Source organism: Electrophorus electricus, chromosome 7 (assembly GCF_041902795.1).
Source record: "Electrophorus electricus isolate QZ-2024a chromosome 7, ASM4190279v1, whole genome shotgun sequence".
Classification (NCBI taxonomy): Eukaryota; Metazoa; Chordata; class Actinopteri; order Gymnotiformes; family Gymnotidae; genus Electrophorus; species Electrophorus electricus.
Window position 1 is genome coordinate 25,494,144 of NC_137503.1, and position 23,189 is coordinate 25,517,332.

A 23,189-nucleotide genomic window follows, 5' to 3' on the forward strand; every position below is an offset into this window, starting at 1 on the left:
GAGGTACTTGCAGGTTTCTTGTTCTATTTCAAACTGTGAGTAATATTTTTGTTTGGGGTGTGTCCAGATGTGGATACATTGTAGTTTACTTGTTAGATAGTATGTGTAAAAGTCAGGTGGTCAGGTGCTTCAAGTCCTCCTAGTTATTTCCTTTTTCAAAGTGTAGTGAATTTTATTTGTGGGGTTTTCTTCCCATAAAATTTTGTTATTGCAGAATGCAGTTAGTGGGCGGTTAAATAGGAATCATGGTGAATAAGTATTTCATGTTTGGAAGGATTGACATTTTTACAGTTGCCATTCTGCAAAATAGTGAAATAGGTAAGTTCATTCAGCATTGTAGATCTCATACTGTTTTCAATTATGATTTGATATTAAGAGGAAATTGTTCTGAGCGTTTGGAAGATATGGTAATGCCTAACTTTTTAATGTTGCCAATAGGGAAACCAAGGCATAGGTTTCAGGTTACCACGTTACAGCCTCCTTTATTAATATAGACTGATTCCAGCTGGTTGAATTACTAGATATATTGGAAAATGTGAGTGTTATTTTCTACTGTGGAGAGTTGGATGGATTCTGTAGGTATAACAATACATGATCTGCATAGAGACTGGCCTTGGGTTGTGTGTTTTGCAAAATCATACCTTTGATGTTTCTGTTCTGTCCAATTGCTGCTGCTAGTGGTTCTATATAAATTGCCAAATGAAGAGATAGAGGGAATCTTTGACTGGCACCTCTATGTAGGGTGACACTCTGGGAGGTGACTCCATCTGTGGTGACAGTAGCCAGAGATGAAGTGTATACTGTCCTTATCTAATAAATATGTCTCTAAAGCCAAATTTCTGCAGGGTTATGGACAGAAATTTCCAGTGGACGCTGTCAGATGCTTTTTAAACATTTAAGCAGATAATACTATCTAGATTGGCCTCTGAAAATCAAATTAATAATCTGCACAGGTTATCAGAAGAGTGCCGTCCTTTAGTGAATACCGTTTGATCTGCATGAATAATTAATTAAATGAAAGCTTCGATTCGATCGCTCAGTGCTTTGATGATTATTTTGAGATCTGTGTTGGTAAATGACATAGGGTGAAACATGAAGGGAAATGTTGGGTCCTTCCCAGGCTTTGCCAGTACTGAGATAAGAGCTGTGTTCATATGAGGTTGTGCTGTAAATCTGAAATCATGTTTAAAAATTGAGGGGAGATATTATTACCAGAAATGTCTGTAGAACTCTTCAGGAATGCCATGCAGAGCAGGAGCATTGCTACTCAGCATCTTTATTAAAGCACTGTACAGGTTTTTGGTTATTGGTTTGTCCAGTGTTCATACATTCTCCAAGCTCAGTTTTGGTAGATTAATATAATTTAGAAAACAGTTAATGTCACCTGAGAAAGGATCTTATTCAGAAATGTAGAATTCCATGCAAAATGCTTGAAACATGCTATTAATCACCTGTGGTGTAACCAAGGTCTCCCCTGCAGAATTCATGTGCTTGTATACCATCAAGTTAAAATTGACAATGTTTTAATTCCTGTTGTGCTTCTTATTTAGATACTTCAATGTATTTACCAGTACAATTTACCAGTACGTCCAGTTCCAAATTATTTTCTAATGCCATTACTCAGTACTGCTCTACTTCTCTCCCAAAATAATAAGGGTGATATTTCTGGAGAGGTATTTATTTCATCAAAGGATTCCCATTCTCTTTTAAAGAAAGGATCAAAGTTAGGGTCTTTTATCAAGGATATGATGAAGCGCTATCTGGGTGCCAACAGCACGGGCTGCTTATAGTTAAAGTTAACTGATACTCATGCACGATCACTAACTACAACTGGGTATATATTGTTCTCTGAGATGTCAGTTGCAGCGGATTTACTGGAAAAGGTCTATTCTTGAACATTGTTATGAGCAGGTAATTGATATGAGTATTTTCTTCTTGGTTATTTATTCTCCAGTTATTGACTAGACCAAAATCAGCCATATACTGGTTCATATACTGGTTATGATTCTAATGATAGATAGATAGATAGATAGATAGATAGATAGATAGATAGATAGATAGATAGATAGATAGATAGATAGATAGATAGATAGATAGATAGATAGTACAATGAAGTGAGAAAAAAGTAATAGGATGTTAAAAATTAAGAAGGCAAAATCAGTAATAACATTAATTAATTAAAGGGGGGGTTCTAATAAAGTAGCTTGTGTTGGTTTTTACGTAGTTCTAAATATCAGTTCATACATGACAGTTGCATAAAGAGCATTACACATACATTAATTTATGCCACTTGATGTACATCATCCAAAAGCTTGTAAAATGTTGCTATAGTAGGTGGCGCTATATACGCTTGACTTAAACTCACAATCCCTGAAGAAGAAATGTAGCGGTAGGCGACGCGCACTGCAGTACAGACAGTAGTCGATAGAAGGTGTCGCTTGTAACGCTAACTGTCGCCATTTATATTTAGTGTTTGGCAAAATGTTAATATAGGATTAAGTAATCATTTCAAATACATGAGCTAGTCTTCTGTTATATACCTACGACGTTTTAGGAAATACATATCTTCTGTATTGTCAGTCGTATTGTTTTTAGGAACGAGACTAGTTGCTCCTGCTCTAGCTAGCTAGCGGGTTAGCTATCTCCTGAGACGTGACTAGCTAATTAGCTAGATACATTACCAGCTTCCGTCAGCCCGTTGTTTGGATTACTCCGCAATTTGTCGCGACTATATTTTGCGGTTTCTGTCATATTATAAGTAAGCATGCTTCTCTGACTTGTTTTAATTTAGGCTTTTGAACTAGGTTATTAAAACATTACACCAGTGCTGTTAAATAGCTAGCTATAGCACGCCCCTTCACTACTTCGAATTCTGGTTGCCTAGCTGGGTAACCTTCGCTATCTTAGCTAGCGTTTTCCGCCTGTAACTCAAGCTAAAACAGGTTGTCAGGCTAAATACCTGTTTTTTTTCTGAATGATTATTTGTATAACCAACTGGTTATTTGTATAGCTAAATAGTCTGTATAGATTAAAAAACTTTGTTTCCAGTCTCCTGACTTGCAAGTCATTCTTTTCCCCTTCTGGATGTAGATAGTAACGTTTGTATTTGGATAGCTAGGTTAGCTAGCTAACGTTACAGATTTTCCGGTTAAACTGGCGACACCGAGCGTTTTTGGCTAAAGAGGGTGAGTTTGCCAGGTTAAAACTGCAGTAACGATTGACACTGAGTTGCATTTTATTCATATTCTTGTTTTGTTTTTTTTGTCTCTGTTAAAAGGCTAAATTAACGGTAGCTAAATTGGTCTGTCAATCTTGATTAACTGACCTCAGTGTTAAGTTCCGGACAAAAACAGGATGATGGTGGAACAAGTTTTTCCAGTGAAGTCACGCTAGTGTGAAACGAAAACTAATTATCTTTAGCCATTTGTTAACGCACCTCGGCGTATGTTTGGCAATTGGAGCTTGGGGTTTCTAACTGTACACAGCAGAAACGAAATATATAGGAGCAAACGGCCAATCTGTTTTGCATATTATAAGTCCTCTCTGTTTGACAGGTTATTTTTAAGTCTACCCACAAAATATAACGGTGTTCCAACGGTTTTCCATCGCGCATTAACCCTCATATCTTTTACAGAAACCGCCTCTCACCCTTGTGGTGTGAGCGAGCCGGACTTAATTTTAACCGGAGGTTGTGGACAGAGCGGTCAGTTATCCATCAGTGATGTCTGAAGGAGAGGGAAAGCAGACCTCTGCTCCTGTTCCAACATCCACCATGGAAGTAAAGCCTGAAACGGCAGCCTCTGCTTCGACTGGCCAGGGGGTCTCATCGATGTCTCCCCCAGTGTCTGCAGTAACTCAGGTCCCACCCGCTGCTGCTGCAGCAACAGAGGATGAGGAGGAGGAGAGTGAAGACGAGTCAGAGATTTTGGAAGAGAGCCCATGTGGACGCTGGCAGAAACGCAGAGAGGAGGTATGGTGACTGGAATGCTGCTGATTCTTGGTGGTTCTATGTTCTGTAATCGTTTGTTTATCTATTATTGTATTGTTTCTGAGTGGAAAAATCCTTACTGTTAAACAAACATGTCTTATTACACACAGTTTAAGCAATTAGTACCAATAATATAAATATTAGTTTTAGTTTTTTCTCAGTTAAATTAGCTGTAGCTAATATGCTTTGTGATGGTAGTGAGGTATGTAAAAGGTTAACTAGTCTGCAAGTTTCCATTCTATTTTAGTCAGGTCAAATTGATTTCAAAATAATTACCTTGTTTGTCTGAAGAATGACTCAAGTACAGAAGGACAGATTTGTCATTAGTGCGTAACATCTTTCTCCAGGTAAACCAGCGTAATGTTCCAGGAATTGATAATGCTTATCTAGCCATGGACACAGAGGAGGGTGTGGAGGTTGTGTGGAATGAGGTCATGTTCTCTGAGAGGAAAAATTTCAAACTGCAGGAGGTAAGATCGAATCATCATGAAAGCATAGCACTGTGGTGTCTTGTTTTAAGATTCATGGGGGTCATCAGATCAGATTAATTATGCCAGAGTATGGGACAACTCCAGCATATCTCAGCTTTCCCTCCTTCTACCAGAGCATGTTATTTCTAATAAAGCATGGATCAGATGTTGTCTAAATTGAACAGAGAAGAGATACGAATTTCACATTAAAGTCCTACTTTTTGTAAAGGCACAGGTGCAGGTTGCTTCTGTATTAGTCTTCACTTCTCAGCATAGCTAAGACATATCATTATTGTGTATTAGCTACATACAGTGCATGTTAAGAACCTTACTGGGCTGGTGTACAAGCAGTATTGGCTCACTGTTCCCTGTGGCTGTAAGCCCTTTACCCAGAGTGGTTGGACCTGTTGACTAACAAGCCTATGGGAAGCTTTGCTTTTAATTGAACAGAGTTTTTCACTGTGGTTGCGTACATTCAGATGTCTCTCACATCTGAGTTCATTTTAGAATCATGTCTAGTGAGCCTTTAATCACATTCTGTTCAATGGATCAGCCTTTTTTTTTGTCTTGTATACATGCTTTTCAACTCTTGAGAGAAGTACATTTGATATTTTAAAGAATTATTATAAATTAGTTCAGTTATAGGTTAGACAGATAGGGCAGCCAAAGGGAATGGTAATCTATCAGGTATGTGAGGTTTTGCAGTATTAGGTACACTAAAATATAAGTAAATGGGATGGGGGGGGGGGGGGTGGAATTCTTTCTTGTGTTGATAACATACATTGAACTTGAAGCATGTGACTAAAATCACGCTCCTAATTTGTTTCAATTTACTGTCTTGATTCTCAGAATATGTATAAAAAGCCATCAGTTTGCTGCTAACAAACCTTGCAGTGATCCATATAAGTGAAAGTAGCCTAGTGTCTACTAGGTAATCAGCTATCAAGTTAAACAGATGACTAATGAAAAAATAGCATAGTAAAACAATGGTTTTGTTAAACCTATTTTAATTTATCCATTTTTACCTTACAAGTTGATCACCTGATGTCTATTATAGGCAATCTAATTAATACTGTAAATTGTGTGAACATGCCACACTGCTGCCTAATGTATTAACATTTTAAGTTGGTTGCAAACATTTGTTCCATAGCTGCACTTGAGATATGCGTTTAAGATGCTCGAAGGGTCTTGATTGTAAAGGGTTTTGAGACTCTTAATGCCTTTTATTAAGGAAGAGTCATGGTTTATTTTTAATTAGTATTTCTGTTAGGCGCACAAAACACACACGAGCAAACATTTTTAAAGGAACATGCATCTTAATTTGAGGCCACTGTGCAAAGGTTGTTCTATAAGTAGTCTGAATTTTGTGTGGCCATCTTAGTGTGATAATTGGAAAGTTATGCAAATAGAAAGTTGTGACTTATAAATAAGAAATTGTATAAATATGATTTCTGTGCTTTTATAATCCATGAATGCATTGCATGCTTTAATTAAACTGAGCATGGTTAATGCAAAGTTTTGGCCTGGAAACAGGACTTTTCAGAAAAGCAGAAATATTCATCAGGGTAATATAGTCTCACGAATGCCCAAGTCTTCAGAGTGTGCCTTTAGGATGCTTTTTTATTAATAAACGTGTCTTTTTCAGGAGAAAGTGAAAGCAGTCTTTGATAACTTGATTCAGCTGGAGCATTTGAATATTGTCAAGTTTCACAAGTACTGGGCTGATGTGAAAGAGAACAGAGCCAGGGTGAGTGACTCAGCAAAGCCCAAACTGAAGTTAAAGTACTGCTGCAGGAAGCAACTGAATTATGACAAGTCTCAGATTAAAAGTAGGAGATTGCATATTTGCCTTTTGGCACAAGTGCAAAGATGTATACAATGTCAGTGCATGTGAGAATTTGTTTATCATATTGTTTCTGTTTTTTAAATGAAGTGTTGATGGTATAAATAAAATTACTGTATCCCATGCATCCAAACCTATTAAAATATGTATAGGTCTGTTTCATTAATCAAATAGGCCTGTGTGTGTGTGTATACTGATAGCATACATTCGGTACCTGCTAAATATACCTTACTTTTATTAGTAAATAGGACACTTGCCTCATGCATGAATAATTACAGTCTAAATATGAATAGACCACGAATACCTGAAGTGCAGCTTTGTTCTGCATTGCAGTTTTAACTGAATTACTTTTTTATTCCGATCAGGTTATTTTTATAACGGAGTACATGTCCTCAGGGAGTCTGAAGCAGTTTCTGAAAAAGACAAAGAAAAATCATAAGACTATGAATGAAAAGGTATGAACATTTTAAAAAGGTTCAAAAATTGTGTTGTCATTTTATGCTAATCTAAAAGGCCTGAAGGTAAGTTGGATGATGTTCTGTGAAAATTTAATTTCCTCTAGTGATAGGTAAATGGTAATGGTCTGGCTTTAAACAGTCCTGCTCATATCACTGAGGAAATGCAGAAGTCTTGCCATGTTTTCCTTAACGTCATACTGCTGAACCAATGTCCTGTGTATGATCTTCTCCTAGGCATGGAAGCGTTGGTGTACTCAGATATTATCTGCTCTAAGGTCAGTTTTTATGACACTTGATCACTTTTGATTATTTGCTAGAGTAAATTTGATGATTTACTGCTAGAGTGCTCTGTTTGTGCCCTCTCCCCTTACCTTCCATTGTTGTCACAGTTACCTGCACTCATGTGAGCCCCCAATCATCCATGGGAACCTGACCTGTGACACTATCTTCATACAGCACAACGGCCTGATTAAAATCGGCTCAGGTGGGCTGTTGCGGAATGCTGTATTCAAGGAGCGCATGTGGGAGTTGAAGAGCTATGCCTTTTATTGAAGTGATTATTATTTCCTTTTGCAGTTGCTCCTGACACCATTAATAACCATGTTAAAACCTGTCGGGAGGAGCAGAAGAGTTTGCATTTCTTTGCACCAGAATATGGGGGTAAACAATTGATTTATAATATGCACTGTTTTAAGTAAACATAAATTGCTTGAAGTGAATAGCTTCATTGAATGAACTTGGTTGCTGAGATGGGCCACCTGAAATTTGTCCTCTAAACAGATTCAGTGTATATCTAACAATGTTAATTGCTGTCTTGTTTACATTTATTCTAATGGTAAGTAATTAAACATTGGAATGAGACTTCAGCATTGACATCTGTCCCTTTTTCTCCACTTCCAGCTGTTGCCAATGTCACCACAGCCGTAGACATTTATTCTTTTGGAATGTGTGCCTTGGAGGTGAGTGCAGAGTCCAGTGCTCCAGAGTAAAGCTGTGGAACACCCAGAGCAGTTGGCTCAGTTTCCCTTCTGTGTATTCACAGATGGCTGTGCTGGAAATACAAAGCAATGGTGAATCGTCCTATGTGTCACAAGAAGCCATTAACAGTGCCATCCAGTCCTTGGAAGATCCACTGCAGCGGGTGAGAGTGTGTCCTGTGTCCCGCACATTAAATGATAATTGAAAGCACCAAGTAAATGCCAGTCGACAAAACTAGATCCCTGTTTGCACACACAGTGGCTGAATTACTATTAAAAAAAATCATTTAATTTGCCATGTGTTCAAGCCCATATTTGTGTGTCTCTTTCTGTTTGACTATGTATGTGTGAATGTGAAGGAGTTTATACAGAAATGTCTGGAGGTGGATCCAAGTAGGAGGCCAACAGCCAGAGAACTGCTATTCCATCCTGCTCTGTTCGAGGTGCCTCAGCTTAAGCTACTGGCGGCCCACTGTATTGTCAGCCATCAACGTGAGTCTGCTCTCTTGCAGAAACCAACATGTATATGTTGATTGGGTTGTATTGGTTGGCAGGGGTGGGGTTGGTTTGTCTGGGGGTATGACTTGGCATGTGGGTGTGCATTTTGGTTTGTGTGTGCATGCAAATGCTGGTTTGTGTATGCATGTGTGAGAGAGGGAGAGAGGGTGACGGAGATGCTTCTGTTAAATGTGCCGGCTGGCTTTTAGCAGCAGAGATGTCAAACACCAACGGTATGTGTAGTTTGACTGATTATATACACAGGTGCTAGTCCTGTGGCAGACTTTCACCTTTCAAACTTCTGATTTGAATTTAAAACAGTAAGCAATATCAGGCAAGACTACTTGGGACTGATTTGAGTAAATGCACTTTTTGTTGTAGACATGATCCCTGAGAATGCTTTAGAGGAAATCACCAAGAACATGGACCCTAATCTGGTGATCATGGAGAGGAAGGCAGTGCAGCTGAAGTGAGTGTTGGTCCTGCTGTCTGTGCCTCTTATCACATCCCTTACAGTAAGGAGGTTGAGCACAGTAATCACAGCACAGCCACTGTATAAATCGCAGAGTAGCATAACTTGCTTACTCCCTGAGGGTTTTTGCCCTGGTTTCAGGTTTTGTGTTGCTTGCTGTGCTGCGGGTTTTTTTAATGTTTGGGATTAATTAGTCTCTCTTTCTGTAGACTCTCCCAGTTTCCTGCTCTGGAACTCGACAAGTTCCTTGAAGATGTGAGGTGAGAACCATCAAAGAAATATCACGTTCTTATAGTGTGTCGAGGTTTAAAAGAATCTGTATTCTGCTTTGTGAAAGCTCTGTATGTTCCTGTGTCCATTTGTTTTGAAGGTGCTGAAGTCTGTGCTGTAAGCTAAAGTCAGGGTGCTTTTGTGCATGTGTAGGAATGGGATCTATCCGCTGACAGCGTTTGGCATGCCCTGTCCCCAGCAGCCCCAGCAAGAAGCAGTGAAGTCCCCCATTGTGCCGCCCTCTGTCAAAACGCCCACGCCAGAACCTGCAGAGCTCGAGACCAGGAAGGTGAGGAAAAGCAATGAATTGATACAGCAGGTGCACCAGGACGTTTTACACATTTTTTCAGGGCTCCCATGTGACGCAACAGAAGAGTGTTCACCCTATCATCGAGGGTTCTCTGGAAATTCAAGATAGCAAAATTGGATCTGCTCTTTGGATATGAGGCATGAATTACTCTGTCCCATCAATCACAGTGACACTAGCCCAGCCATGGACGTCTGTCTGCTCACGCTTGCTGACCAGGGCAATTAGCTCTGCCCTGTGTCGCAGCGTGGGCAGCAGTTCAAAAAGATGTGGTGCATAGCTTCATGTGTTTCTTAGGTGTGCTTGCCTGAACCCTCCAGAGTTGGTGGTAGTTTTGTCAGGGGAAGGTTAGCTACATGATGAGTAGGCAATGGCTTAATTACTAAAATTGAGAGAAAAATGGGGTAAAGTAATGAAAACGCACTTTTTTTAGTACCGCATGTAGTAATTCTTATTTACATAACACCTGTATTGTAGTTGATGCATAGGCGTTGTTAGTCAGAGAGACTGGGATATCTTCTCCAAAGCAGGGTTAATGCTGACTACAATCCAAGCTAAAACAGGGAATTTGGATTCCAGTGGCACAGCTGAGCTGTTTTAACTAACTTTGTACAAGTCAGTGCTCTGGTTAGGAATTTCCATTACAGAGAGTTTGGCAAGATTGGTTGATCTAATGATTAGTGTTTGAGGAAGCATGTGAGCATGTCCAATGAAAGTCTTAAGAGTTAAACACCCAATTGCGTCACACTCAGACAGCAAGATAATCCAGGGGGCGTATGCCAACAGTAGCGAGCGAGTCACATTTGACATGCACGTAGATTAGTAAAAGCAAAAGGCCAAATGTAAACATTTAGCTGGACACTTAGCTTTGCACATCCTGTCTTCATAAATCATGTCTTTAGGGTGCTTCTCACATCTGGCCATCAAAGCTGCATACTCAGTAGTCCAGTGCGTGTATAGCTGTTTCCTGATGGTCACTTGTTTTCGTTTAAGGTGCTGCAAATGCAGTGCAACATAGAGCCTGTGGAGGAAGGGGCAAAACATCACGTGAGTCTTTGTTTTATATGCTGATAATGGGACACGTTGTGCTCTAGTGAATCACTAATCGCTGGGCCTTCTCTCTTTCTTCCCAGTTGACCTTGCTGCTGAAGCTGGAAGATAAACTCAACAGACACTTGAGTTGTGATTTGGCACCAAGTAAGTACAGTGCCGCCTAGACACTGCTGGACTGCTTTCTTGTTTGTGAATCTGAATTTGAAAGGAAGGAGCAAAAAAAAGACTACACTCTTCTCTCCACTGTAGCTAAAAGAGACTGATGCCACAGTTTTAATTCGGTTAACCAGTAAAAATGCTTTTTCCATATTTCTCATTAACCATTTAAAGTATGCTGTCTCTCCAAGCTATCATTAATATCATAGTGATGTGCTGTTGATGCTGCTTTGCTGTGTCTGTAGATGAGAACGTGCAGGATCTTGCTGTGGAGCTGGTGCAGCTTGGTTTCATCAGTGAGGTGAGCCCTTACACACATTTCACACCTGTGGGCGCAAACTGATGTTAAGTGCTGAAAAGTCCTGTTTGTCGGGCATTGCTTCAGAAAATGTTATTATTTATTGGAGAATTGTTTCCTTGTTAACACTTCAAAATAGCCACAATAATAAAATTAAAGTGCTGTTTTTATTTTAAAGACCAGTTGCTTCTTTCTTTTTAAGCTTTTTCATCAGAGCTTTTTTTAAAATGTGACCACAGTAACCTGCCCCATAGTGACATGCAGCCTTTTAATCCTCCTGGATCAGAGTTTGATTGACAGCACAGTGGGTGATGCTGATGCCATATGTCTACCAAAAATAAATTGTTCATCAAGGAAATGGGATCTTTGGATGGAACCATTGGTTGTCTTTATTGCTGCTTCTAGAACATCATTGATATAATCTCAAGTGTTGGACATCTTGCCCGCTGTCTTTAGATTTAGGATTTTCTTTAGAATTGGTTCTTGCCCGTTTATGCTCCGTCTGCTCTGTAAGTAATTATTACTGAGCATCCTCTTACCCAGACCTGTGTAAGATGGTAAGTAGCTGGAGGATGACTAGTGGTGATTGAAATAATACTGCCTAATTGGTTGAATGTAGTCATCTGTTTAGCTTGGCTCTTGTGTGAAAGCTGATGCCAGACCATCTGTAAAATTCACCCACTCATGTTCTTCTCTCCAGTTATCTTTCCTTTCATATATCTCTCATCCATTTCTACATTTTCTTAACACAACCATTTGTGTTAACTCTGTGTAGTCTGATAAATATCATGGCTGTTCATTTCTTGTATTTACTCTGCCTGCTCTGTCTAATGCTTTGGTAATATATTTTTTGTATTTGGTTGTTGATCTTGCTAATTATAACTTCTGTGTTCTCAGCCCCCTGCAAATCTCTTACTCTCTGACTGTCTCCTACTTTGACAAACTGACTCTAATTCTGTCTGTCTGAAGGGTGATCAAACGCGTCTTGCCACCGTGCTGGAGGAGGCCTTCTCCAAGTTCTACAGTCGGAATGGCTCTCTGAACCCTGTCACAGTTTCCTCATAGCAGAGGGCAGATTTGGTACCTCTGTTCTCCACCACTTCTCACGCACGGGACACAACTCTTCCGCTTGATTGCTTTGAGGTCTGGATGAGCGCTTTGCGGCGATGGGTCCGGAGGCCTTTGACTTGCGCTCAGATGGTGATTTCCTGCGCTCAGTTCTTCACGCACGCCGTTGTGGGGGGCTGAAGGATTGCCGGATGTTTGTACATTTATTCTCTCAGCGTAGCCGTCAGCTTCTCTGTTTTAAAAGAAGAAAAACAAGGTTGTATTCAATTCAGTATTACAAGTTTTTCTTTTTCTTTTTTATTTGTGGTATGTGTGTGATGGGTTCTTTATTTTTCTTTCTTTTAATTATTGGAACAGCCCACTTTATTCTTTATTGGAGCACCTTGTGTGTCATCACGTCCAGATTGAACAGGTCTCTTGTCCTACTTTAGCCCATTGTTTATGGCTTTATCAAGTTCTCATGATGCCGCACATTAACTGGCTGTCATTGTCCTGCCATTTTAAGGTGCACTAGTTATCATTTTTCAGAATGTTAAATGAGCGTCATTAAGCAGGCTCTTTGTCACCAATGCTTCTGTTCCTGTAATGGCTCTTCATAAGTCCTGCCACAGACTTGTACAAATGGTACGAATGTGTGTATTCTGTTACAAGTTCTACAAGTGCTACATGTGCATTGATTCACAAGAAAACATCATTTATCTCTAACCTTGGTCAGAGAAAATCCTTTTTTTTGTCATTATCAACAGTAGCAGGCTCTTCAGAAAATACAAAGGAAAGTCTTAATTAGAGCATCTTTAAGGTAAACATAAACTGTGGTTAAATATTTGACCTGCAATGCAAAATTCACTTAACGACAATACTGTGAAAGGGTGGGGCTGTCAGTGTTGGGTGGGGTAAAATGCACATTATTTATCTACATTGTATACATAAGGACTATCTGAAAGTGTGTTTCACTCTCGGCATTGTGGCAACTATTTGTGAATGTATGCTCTTGTTTGCTGTATTCATCTTAATGGTGCGTAGGGAAAGGGCACTTGGTTTGACCATTTTCCACCCCATCTATATGACTCCTACAGAAGACAAATAGAGTTTCGGTAGATTTACTAATCTGCATCATATGTATAATTTTGTTAATATGTGCCTTCTAATGATGAAGAAAAGACACAATTGGCCCATGTTTAGATTACATTTCATTTGTCCCTTTTTTGAATCTGCTGATTAGATATGCAGTTTCTGTTTGTTACATGACACACTCTTTAGACATGTTAAAAATAACTGAAGTTACTATATCTTTTAAAGATGTTCTTGAATGCAGAAAGTGCTTTTGCCTGAATTCGGTCAAAGTGAGTCTGTTTTTAGCAGATTCACACTAGTGTTTGAGGATGGTTGGGATGGAATCTAATGAATTCGTAACTGCAAGTGTCATGGATAAAAAGAAATGTTTCACTGCTGTGGTTGGTAATTTGTAGAAGGAAAAAAAGGTCTTCAGCTAGGTCATTGATTATTTAACGTGTACAGCTTTGCTAGTTTAAATTCTTCAAAACTAATTTCTTATTCCCCTCCATATACACTTTATAATTAAAATACTTCCCATTTATTGTGGTGGGCTTTGGAACAACAGATGTATATTAATTAAATCCACTTCTATACCAGCTTCTTTGCACCAACTCAAGCTTGTTCCAATTGAATTATGAGAATCATATGTGACTCAATTTTTGAGGTTTGTAGCAGAATCATAAACTATTTGGCATAAGCTGAGTTTATTTTGTATAAAAAGCTACTGTGACAGTATCTTGTTTGATTTGTTTTGCTCTCAAATTCAGATATTCAGATTGGGAAAGTTTCTTGGTCTCAATTGGCCAAATCAACCAGTCGGTCAGAGGTAACGCTATTTTGGCAGCAGTGAATGCTGTGCATTTTCATCCAGTATGTAATTGTTGGAAATGATCAACTTAATATATACAGCAATCAAGGTGTCACCTAAATGAAGTTTAGCTCAACTGGAATAACAATTGCCTAAATTTTCATATGTAAAAAGTGTAAACTGGGTCTGTTTGGTTACACTAGGGTTGCAAAGCAGGTTGCAGAGATGGTAGTTCTCCAGGAGCAGGGAGCCTCTGCAGTTAACAATGAAATCTTTACAATTCAACATGTATCGCACTCATAAAAATTGCTTCTGTAGTCCAGAAGCACACCACATTTTAATAGCCACCAATCTGACTACTTGAGATGGTATGGCATTGATGTAGAACCAAACAGCGGAAGGTTGTAGTTAAATCTCCAGCTTTGTCAGTGTGACTGTGATGGACACTTTTGGTCTCAAAGCAATCATCTTTGTTCATTTCTCCCCCACACACAACAGAACAGTAACTTGTAACTGCTTTGACAACACAGTTCCTATTCTGTATCTTTTTAAAGGTTACACCAGTTCTTGATATAAAGATGACACTTGGAGCATTTCTGTGAGTCTCTTGTGTTTGTATCTGTTCAGTGAAGAGCTTTTGTTACCCATAATAAACTCCAGCCAGTAAAGTTCAGGTGAGGACAAAATGTGGGGTCAGTTACAGAGATAGACTTTGAAAAGTATTTTATTACTTGTTCCAAAAAAAATTGGAAGAAGACATTAGCCCTTGCACAAATGCACAATTAAACATCAAAAATGATCATTATTTCTTTTATTATTCAAAACAATCATATACATTAGTCAGCATGCAGACCAACACATGGTTAATTCAATATCATTAAGTTTTAGGGAAAAGTACATCAAGCCAGAAAAATAAATATCTCATAAAAAACACCCCATTGACACATAAAAAGGCAACAGGTCCAAAGACATGAAAACCTACAAACATTTTTGGAGTCAATTCCTTTACAATGTGTATAATGTAAAAAGGAATACAAAACAGTACAAAGCACTTATATTCACATAACTGACATTAGGTATTGGCTTTTTATATAAATTGAAGTTGTTTAAATATTATTGAGGCACATTACTTCATGAGCCATTGGGCCTGCTGTTTTCATGAAAATAGTCAATGCCTCTTCACCCTTACCCTAGCATGTCATCTTGGTGGTCTTCGCAAAGTGAGGAGTCAAAACTTTTCTGAATGGCAGCTCGTCATGTAAATAGCAAGTTTCAAAGTACCTTTAAAAACAAAATCTGCCAGTGTTGCATTCTTTTGTACTTCTGTAGCACCACAAATCAGATGTACAATCAGCATTGAGTTCTCAAAAACCACTGGCTCGCATAAAGAAAGCTCATCTAAACAAGCGATCTCCTTACTGTCTCAACTGAAGGCTGCTGGCATTGTCAGGGAAGCCCATGCAAACTGCCTGACCAACAATCAAGACAAACTGGGTCCCCCTTTTGTTTTGGAGCAGATCCAGATGGGGGTTGGGGGGAAGACCTCCACTTCATCCTTTGCCATGCCTATTTCTTAAGACACTGGTACATGAGGCCCCGGGGGTTTAGGACGTAGCGCTCTGAGTTGAGGAACTTGAGGTACTGGGGCGCAGATGAGCGTGGAGCCACATAGGACATGCCTGGAGCGACAGCCATGACCTCAGCAATCCTCTGCTTCATCTCCCTGATCTCCTGGTCCTGCTTCATCAGCCTAACTGTGGAGAACACATTTTGGCAAAATGAGCTGCCTAGATCAGGGATGGAAGTTCTCAAAGCTAGATGATGGCAAGGACTAACCTTGGGCTATCTCTAGCTGCCGCCGTGCATCGCCCAGTGCAGAGAACAGGTCCAGTTTGAGACGGGTCTCAGCACTTAGGTTGTACTCCAAATGCTGCGCTTTGTCCTGCAGGGAGGAGAGGGCTGAGAGCAAGGCATCTGCTTCCTGCTCTGTGCATCTGTGCTTCTGGAGGGTCTAGGGACACGTAAGCAGACAGCACGCGTGAGATACAGATCTGCCTATTACGAATATAGCATGGACACGAGCTGTTTTCATTTAAAGCTGGCCGGGAACTCATCCTGCATTCGATTTCGTGGCTCTTTTGATTGCTGCGTACATTCACTCTGAAACTGATGCAACTCTGTCCAATCATAAATGTGAAATGGTTCCAGTGTTTGTCCAGAGACCAGTGGTCATGACGTGATAGTACTGCGTATGCCCTTAGGAAGGGACACTGGTCCAGACTGAACTGTGGAGAAACACGGGCGATGCAGGATGGGTGCCCGCACTAAACTTAAGAGGCCAGTTTCTCAGACCAAGATTAGTCTTAAACCTAGTCTTAAATATGCTTAGCAAACCAGCCCTCACATTTCCCCTTCATTGTGACTGTAAAATACTAAAGAAAACGGGTGTCTTGAATATTTGGAGTAGTTTGATAATAGCTATAAATAACTACATTTATTTGCTATTAACATGAAATAGTAAAATATATATTGACATGATGAAACATGACAAAGAACATTAATTAATTTGACTGTTAGTCACTGTTTTTTTTGTGTGTGTGACTAATGATTTATTACATGACTACTCATTAGGTATCTGCTTTAACATCCAACAAAATGTTGTTAAAGGGTGAAAGAGTTTTAAAAAAAAGTTCCTCTTCATCACCAAAGAAAAAATACTTAATTGGTTGCACAGTTTTCTGAAAGGCTTATGTCTTAGCATGCTTTATGTTATATATGGTACATATATCACCACTAAAAACAGATGACACACACAACATAAAATGAAACAATAAAAACTACAACCATAAGCATTGCACAACTAGTGGGTGAAACCACTGCCTCAGAAATTCTCACCCAAACACAAACAAGCAACAAGCTTACCAGACCACCACTACCCACAGATGTCATGTGTAAACAATGGAAACACACAAAACCACAAACAAAATGTTACAACTATTCAGACGTGTTGCCCAAAACCACAAAGCTTTACCTCCACTTCTTTTTCTAGAGCTAGCACTCGATTCTCTTTCCCCTGATAGTCCAGCTGTAGTTGTTTGTATTCTGTGTCTAGATCTCTAGCTTTTTTCCTTAACAGCTGGGTTTCACTGTGTTCCTGCCTAGTGGATAGGAGAAAATACAGGGTTTTGAACTGACAGGAAAATTGCTTTGTGAAATGTCCACACTGAAGGAAGCTTTCATAATTGAAATGGCTGTGTCGTGTCTTCTTTTGATTTCAAAGTGTGTTTACCAAAGATCATTTACAAAATGGGAAAAGAGAGCAGAAGGAGAAATAATCCCAAACAATCGAGCAGGCTGCAGGTTTATGGTAACAAATCCACTGGTGTGCAACTACATTCCCTTCTTTCATACCTGTTCGATGCACTGCGGAGTAAAAAGGCTGCCTCGTCAAATTTTTGCGACCGAACTTCTGCTAGTTGTTTTTCCACCGCTACTCTGCTCTCAGATTCTGCCCTGGATTTCTTCTCCAACATGGCACAGCTTTGTTTGTCCTTTTGCCTGGATTTTGTCAGATACTGAAGCCTGGGGAAAAAAAGAAAGAACTAAGATCAGGAGACACAGCACAAGATTCCTTCAGCAGCTTAAGTGTACCCAAAGTCTAAGAACAATGAGAAGAGCTTAGAATAGTAGTGAATATCTGTGTCAAACATATCAAATGTAAAACGCATCCATACGCATGCGTGATGTTAGCATTACTGGACAGTCTGTGGAAAAAAAAGCATGGTGAACGTTCAGTTTCTCACTTGCTCTGCAGGAGTTCATTGGCATGTCTCAGCAGTGAGACTTCAGGCCGCAGACTGCTCTCGCTGTTGGTGAGGTTGCAGATGTGACTGCGGAGTTCCTGCTCGTTCTGCCTGCTCGTCTGCAGTTCCACCTTCAATTTCCGCACCTCTTGCTCTAGTCTGTGGCAGACACAAGGTCACGGTTGTAAAAACATTTGCTCCTGTGCTGTAATTTACTAGCTTTAAGGGGGGAATGGCCAGTATGCATTACTTAGATATCTGCTCGGTGTGAGGATTCTGAAGACTCTGGATGGTTGAGGAGCTCTTCTCCCCTGCCTCTCCACTGGAGATGATGGCTTTGGGGTTTTTCAGCTTCTTCTCCCCTTTGCTGGCCATGGAGTTCAAAGAGTTCCTCTGCACTTTAGCCTGCGAGCCCTTGGAGGCCTTCTGAACTCTGCCACTCTGCTCCTCCTGAGGTAGGTGTTCTGGGATGTCAGGCGGAGAGCCCAAGCGAGCTTCACTGCCGTGCTGTTTGGACCCAGGAGGTTGCGGGGTCACGTCTCTCGTCTTGGCATCCCCTGCATCTTTTTCCATCCTCCCCTGAAATCTGTGAAGCTGGAGGCAGTCCTCCTGGTCCTCTGATACGATGGCATCATTTTGACACTGGTATTGCATGGGCCCCGGTTTGGTCCTCCATTTGGACTCTAAGTGCAGACAGAGTCATTTTCAAATACTGAAATATAGAGGTTTAGCTTTCCAGGTCAGAAATCTTTTCCTCATAACAGCAAGAGCAAAACAGCTTATCAAATGAAAAGGCTGTCCTTACCTTCCACTCCCAGCTTTGAGTAGAGCTGCATGTAGGGAGGTAGGGGCTGGTGAATGAGATGCAGGTGCAAATCGTTCTCGCTCTGAACCGCTTTTTGAGTGCGAAGTTTAAAGATGCTGGAGAAGTAGCAGGTTGCATCAAATCCCATGTACACCAGTGGATACCCAATGCTGTGAGGAAAGACAGGCATTAAGCGACACATGCATGACAATACTCCGTTATCCATTAGGCCCTTGCAACTGATCTGGAATGCAACGAAACGGCTCGTATTCAGTCTTCCCAAGTTCTTGCGCGTCACTCCACTGCTGAATCGCACTGAATCCCACACCCTTCGTGCAGCTTATCTTGAATCTCTCAAGAGACAGGCATCAACACACTGTTCTGCACTAACACCCAGGTGATCTGTACAGTGGAGCCCCTTGCTGTCTTCAAACAAAGACTGAAGACCTCTTCAAAGGCACTTGAAAGGTACTCGATTGGTTATTAATCTTACAGCTTGTAGTACACCCCTGGAGGAAACCCACGCAGACACAGGCAGAACATGGAAACTCCACCCAGATAAGGACTCGAACCCAAGACTCTGCATGTGTTACTATGACACATATCACCTAACTCAACATTGTTGCAGACCAAGTATACCCTTTCATGGCAACGGTATTCCCTAATGGCAGTAGTGGCCTCTGTTGGCAGGATAATGCACCCTGCCACACTATAAAAATGGTTCAGGAATGGTTTGAGGAACAAATGTTCGGCGTGTTGATTTGGCCTCCAAATTCTACAGATCTTAATCCAAGTGAGAATTCATGGGATGTGTTGCAAAAACCAGCCTGATCCATGGAGGCCCAACCTTACAGGAGTTAAAAGATCTGCTACTAACATCTTAGTGCCAGATATCACCTTCAGAGGTCTTGTGGAGTTCATGCCTCCCCTGTCAGAGCTGTTTTGGCAGCACAAGGGATACATACACAATATTAGGCAGGTGGTTTTAATTCTATAGCCGATCAGTGTATATTTATATAAGTTATATTTGATATAAAAAATAATTCTGGGGTTCTAGCTTGATGGGGTTCTTAGCCTCTGTCCTTGTACTAGCAAAACACTAATGTCCATGGAAACAACAAAGCACCTTTGTAAGTTGCTCTGGGCAAGCGTCTTCTAAATGCTGCAAATGTAAATGATCAATGTAGATGTATTTGAGGGGAGAGGCTCACTTTAGGACAGCCAAATTGCATAACTGACTGGTTTTGAAAAGCAGAACCTACCAGTGTGCAGCGAAGAGGTGAGAGAGGTTGGCATATGGATTTTTGAGGTCTCTCAGCCGGAGAGAAGCCTCTGTATACACAAGGAGAATCCATAATGTCACAGTGGACACACAGATACCCTTCTCTGTAAAATAAAACAGTGACATAAACACAAAAATCATGAATCCACTGTCCATTCAAACATTAATAACCAAGCCTCTAAAATTACTCTGAAGTAAAACACCACAGGCATTGTATTCAGTGAAAATAAATAAATGATTAATTACATTTAAAAACAATTTCCTTGGCATAGTAGAACTAGAACACCTTATTCCACTGCTCACCTGTGTGCCATATGTAGTTCAGTAACACATATGTGCTGGCCGCAAAAAATAGCCAGTGCAGAGGAACAAAAATCAAGCAGAACACGTCCAGGGTGAAGGCTGCACACACAAAAACCACACAGATAGCCTACAGGAGAAAGGGAAAGAGCATCATCTACAGGAATAAAAGACTCTTCAGGATTATTTAGAAATGTAACAGTGTTTACAAGATCAAGACTAACAGTCTCTAATCAAATCAAACAGCAATGTATGACTGGAATACAGATTAGCAGTATATATTTGTACCCTTAAAAAAAACTCTGTACAATTAATTCAGAAATAAAATATTTAATGGTAACAATAATATAATTATTAATCAAATGATTCAGCAATGAAAATAAAAATGGCATACCAGCCCATGACAGTGGAACGTGGTGTAGACAGTTCCAAGAAAAAGCCAGCAAGGCCACAAGTATTCCAGCCTGAACTCCAGAATAAAGTCAGCCAAGAGCACGAGAATCCAGACAACCATGAACTTCAGGAAAGAGTATGCACTGAAAATATTGAGGAAACATATACTTATGGTAATGAGTGGAAAACTGCCATTTTGATTAATGTTCTCCATTCTGGCAAGCTGTTTGATGATGAAGGCTTTGATTTGTTTTTGTTGTTGTTGTTATATTTTGCTTTCAGAATACAAATGTGTTTTTAAAAATTCAACAAGCATTTTAGGTCCATCAAATGTATTTTTTAAAATCTTTAAACATTCTTTCTTGTTCTGCGTTTGTAACAAATTTCCTACAAACAACGTGTGTCCTCCTTGATGACGGTAGCCACAAAATCCGTCCATCTTGAATATGAAATAAACAGAAAATACACGGATTGGATTCCCATAGTCTAGATTACTTTGTTTAAACTGTGAAACATCAAAATAAAAAAAAAACTAAACCCAACAACATACAAGGAAGGCGTCTTTTAAGGCGTTATCCTAATGAATGTAGAAGTAGCCTACCATAACCTATTGTTTTCAATTCTTTTGTTCCGATTCTCTGCTGCTTTCAACATCCTTTTGTGTTTGGTAACCATGGCAACATTTGATTTCATCAACTGCATCAGCACCTAAAGTGTTTGCCGCGGCTATTTAAGGAACGGGAAAGTGTTACGTTGTATGGGTTAAATCATTTTCGGGGAATTACTAAGAAAGCTACAATTTACATTTCCAATGAGCTCTGATTTCAGACAGGGGACTGGGTCAAAGATTCTCGACGACTTGCGCATAAACTGGGTATATTCATGTTATCACTCTGCATTAGAATTCGAACAAAACATAGCCTAATATTAAATAGTCGCGCTATTTTGCTTCCAGTATCTCGTAGTATTTCCTACCAATTGCCTAGCCTCTAACATAGCCCCGAATTAATTCCAACTTGTTACGCATTTCTTGACAATTTGTTTAGTCACGAAGAGAGTTATGCTCTTCGTATCTGGTTCTTGTCTGCAATGAATATATTAAGGGTTTCTATTTGATGACGTTCCTTTTTATAGGTTAATAACAATAATAGAGTTGGAACTGCAAAACACCCCATTACACACATGCAATGATGGTGGCCATGGATGACGAAAAAAAATCTATTCGGGTTGGCTTTTGGACAAGCAATATTAGCTAAGAGTTAGGCCTATCCAATATTGATTTAACCAACATTTAATCGATAAGGCCTGCTGTAGTCTATGCATCACTACGAAGCTGACCGTGTAAAGCCTGATCTATTACGCTCCTGCAGTCAGTCTATTTATCAAGGATACAACCGTAGTTAACGCAGGAATATGTGCACAATCCACGTCAAACGGGAATAACAATAGCACCAACAAAGCAGTGCCGTCTGCAAGACGTGTCGTAGCACAGCAGCCTACCTTTCGGAAATCTTTTCTGTAAATTTGATCTTTTTCATTTTCCGAAGCTTGCCGATGTCCATGCAACGTTTCTTCATATTATGGCTTCTGGTCCTCCCGGTGATTGAGTCCGTTAAATGGAAATGCCGTTGTTAAGACAGGTGGTCTCATTTACAGTAACCTGAGAAGACGCTTTGTCCATTAGTGTATGTGAACGGCTACAGGCTGAACGCGCACGCTCGCGGCTCGATGCGAACTTGTGGCAGGCGCTGCGAGACGATCGCCGCGATGAACAAAGATGCGGGCTAGTCTACCAAAAAAGCCCCAGTGCCTGAGCGTCCTCCAGAGTGAACGCAAATAGTTTCACACAAAGCCTGTAGGAAAAACGGAAAGCTATTTGTAATAGCCTACTATACTCTTCTTTTAAATCTTATTAACTTAGCTGCAAAACGGGCAGTCTTTTCAGCAATGTGGCCTAATGTTCCTTTTCTTTAGAATCCATGTAATTCATTCTTGTTTTTTCAAATATTACATTTAAACGTGTAACCTTTGCTCAACCGCAGGCAACAAAAATAACCTAAGCCTACAACTGGGGGCAGTAGAAGTAACCGATTGTCGCATCGGAAAGATCAGGCCTAGTTGGAAAGACGTAAACGCCTTCCTTTGAGAAAGAACACTGAACGGACCAAACTTTTAGGGATTTCTATGTCGAGAGTGCCTCTAGACCCCTATGTTGGTTACACATAATTTAGGAGGCAAAGTTAAAGCTAAGCCAACTGATTATTTTCAATGATTATTTAGAAATATTTGACGTATTAAAGACAATGTCAAATACATATTACTGCGTTAAAATATTTTTTTCCTAAAAATGCTATAATTTATTTGAGAACTGGGATAAAGCTTTTCTCAAATGAAAATTTACATTGCTTAGAATTGTGCCCAGTTAGAAAATGGATTTCACAAGATGGCCATGGTGCAAAATAACAGTTTAGTACTTTCATACAATAAAACATTCATTAGAATGTAGGTTTTATGTATCAATCGCAGGTCTATGTAGCAGCCTGAGGAAAGAGAATAACCACATTATATCCAGCCAACAAATAAGTAGTGCTAAAATACTATAGCCTGAGAACAGTACATTTTACCACTGAATTAACATGAGCTGAAGTCTTCAATGGCAAGAAGCACTTCATAAAATTAAGCAAATGTTTTTAACAGAAGAGAACTGTTGTGCAGTGTAACTTATCTTTCACATTTATTCACAAAATACTGGATTCCATCTGATATCGCTGCCGTTTTCCTCAGCAAAACAGAACAAATATTGCACTTATTAGATGTTTACATGCGTTGTTTTGCCTTAGGAAGCTTCCGGTAAGACTTCTTTCATTGTAGCCAGAAGATGACA

General features: G+C 39.9%; 2 protein-coding genes across 5 annotated transcripts; one reads left to right on the forward strand and one right to left on the reverse strand.

The window, feature by feature from the left end:
• The first annotated feature begins 2,405 nt into the window (after positions 1 to 2,405).
• Positions 2,406 to 14,317, forward strand: nrbp1 (nuclear receptor binding protein 1). Of its 3 annotated transcripts, XM_081717320.1 has the most exons (19): positions 2,406 to 2,758; positions 3,091 to 3,185; positions 3,635 to 3,970; positions 4,336 to 4,458; positions 6,104 to 6,205; positions 6,667 to 6,756; positions 6,994 to 7,034; positions 7,149 to 7,243; positions 7,336 to 7,419; positions 7,660 to 7,718; positions 7,802 to 7,900; positions 8,096 to 8,228; positions 8,616 to 8,703; positions 8,916 to 8,966; positions 9,130 to 9,265; positions 10,277 to 10,330; positions 10,417 to 10,480; positions 10,738 to 10,793; positions 11,760 to 14,317. In XM_081717320.1, exons 3-19 carry the CDS (start codon positions 3,722 to 3,724, stop codon positions 11,853 to 11,855), a joined length of 1,620 nt encoding a protein of 539 aa, XP_081573446.1. In that variant the 5' UTR covers positions 2,406 to 2,758; positions 3,091 to 3,185; positions 3,635 to 3,721; the 3' UTR covers positions 11,856 to 14,317. The 3 variants fall into 3 exon arrangements, with proteins under 3 accessions (XP_081573446.1, XP_026854553.2, XP_035380365.1); XM_026998752.3 differs by having other exon boundaries at positions 2,406 to 3,185; XM_035524472.2 differs by lacking the exon at positions 3,091 to 3,185.
• si:dkey-12h9.6 (macoilin) lies at positions 14,219 to 23,120 on the reverse strand. 2 transcript variants are annotated; one of them, XM_026999030.3, is made up of 11 exons: positions 21,806 to 23,120; positions 20,307 to 20,448; positions 19,916 to 20,042; positions 19,593 to 19,716; positions 18,331 to 18,500; positions 17,776 to 18,208; positions 17,526 to 17,684; positions 17,134 to 17,304; positions 16,754 to 16,880; positions 15,559 to 15,733; positions 14,219 to 15,476 (listed from the first exon to the last, which is right to left on the reverse strand). In XM_026999030.3, the coding sequence occupies exons 1-11, from the start codon at positions 21,880 to 21,882 to the stop codon at positions 15,289 to 15,291; spliced, it is 1,893 nt and encodes a 630-aa protein (XP_026854831.1). In that variant the 5' UTR covers positions 21,883 to 23,120; the 3' UTR covers positions 14,219 to 15,288. The 2 variants fall into 2 exon arrangements, with proteins under 2 accessions (XP_026854831.1, XP_081573445.1); XM_081717319.1 differs by having other exon boundaries at positions 20,307 to 20,744.
• Positions 23,121 to 23,189: the final 69 nt, after the last annotated feature.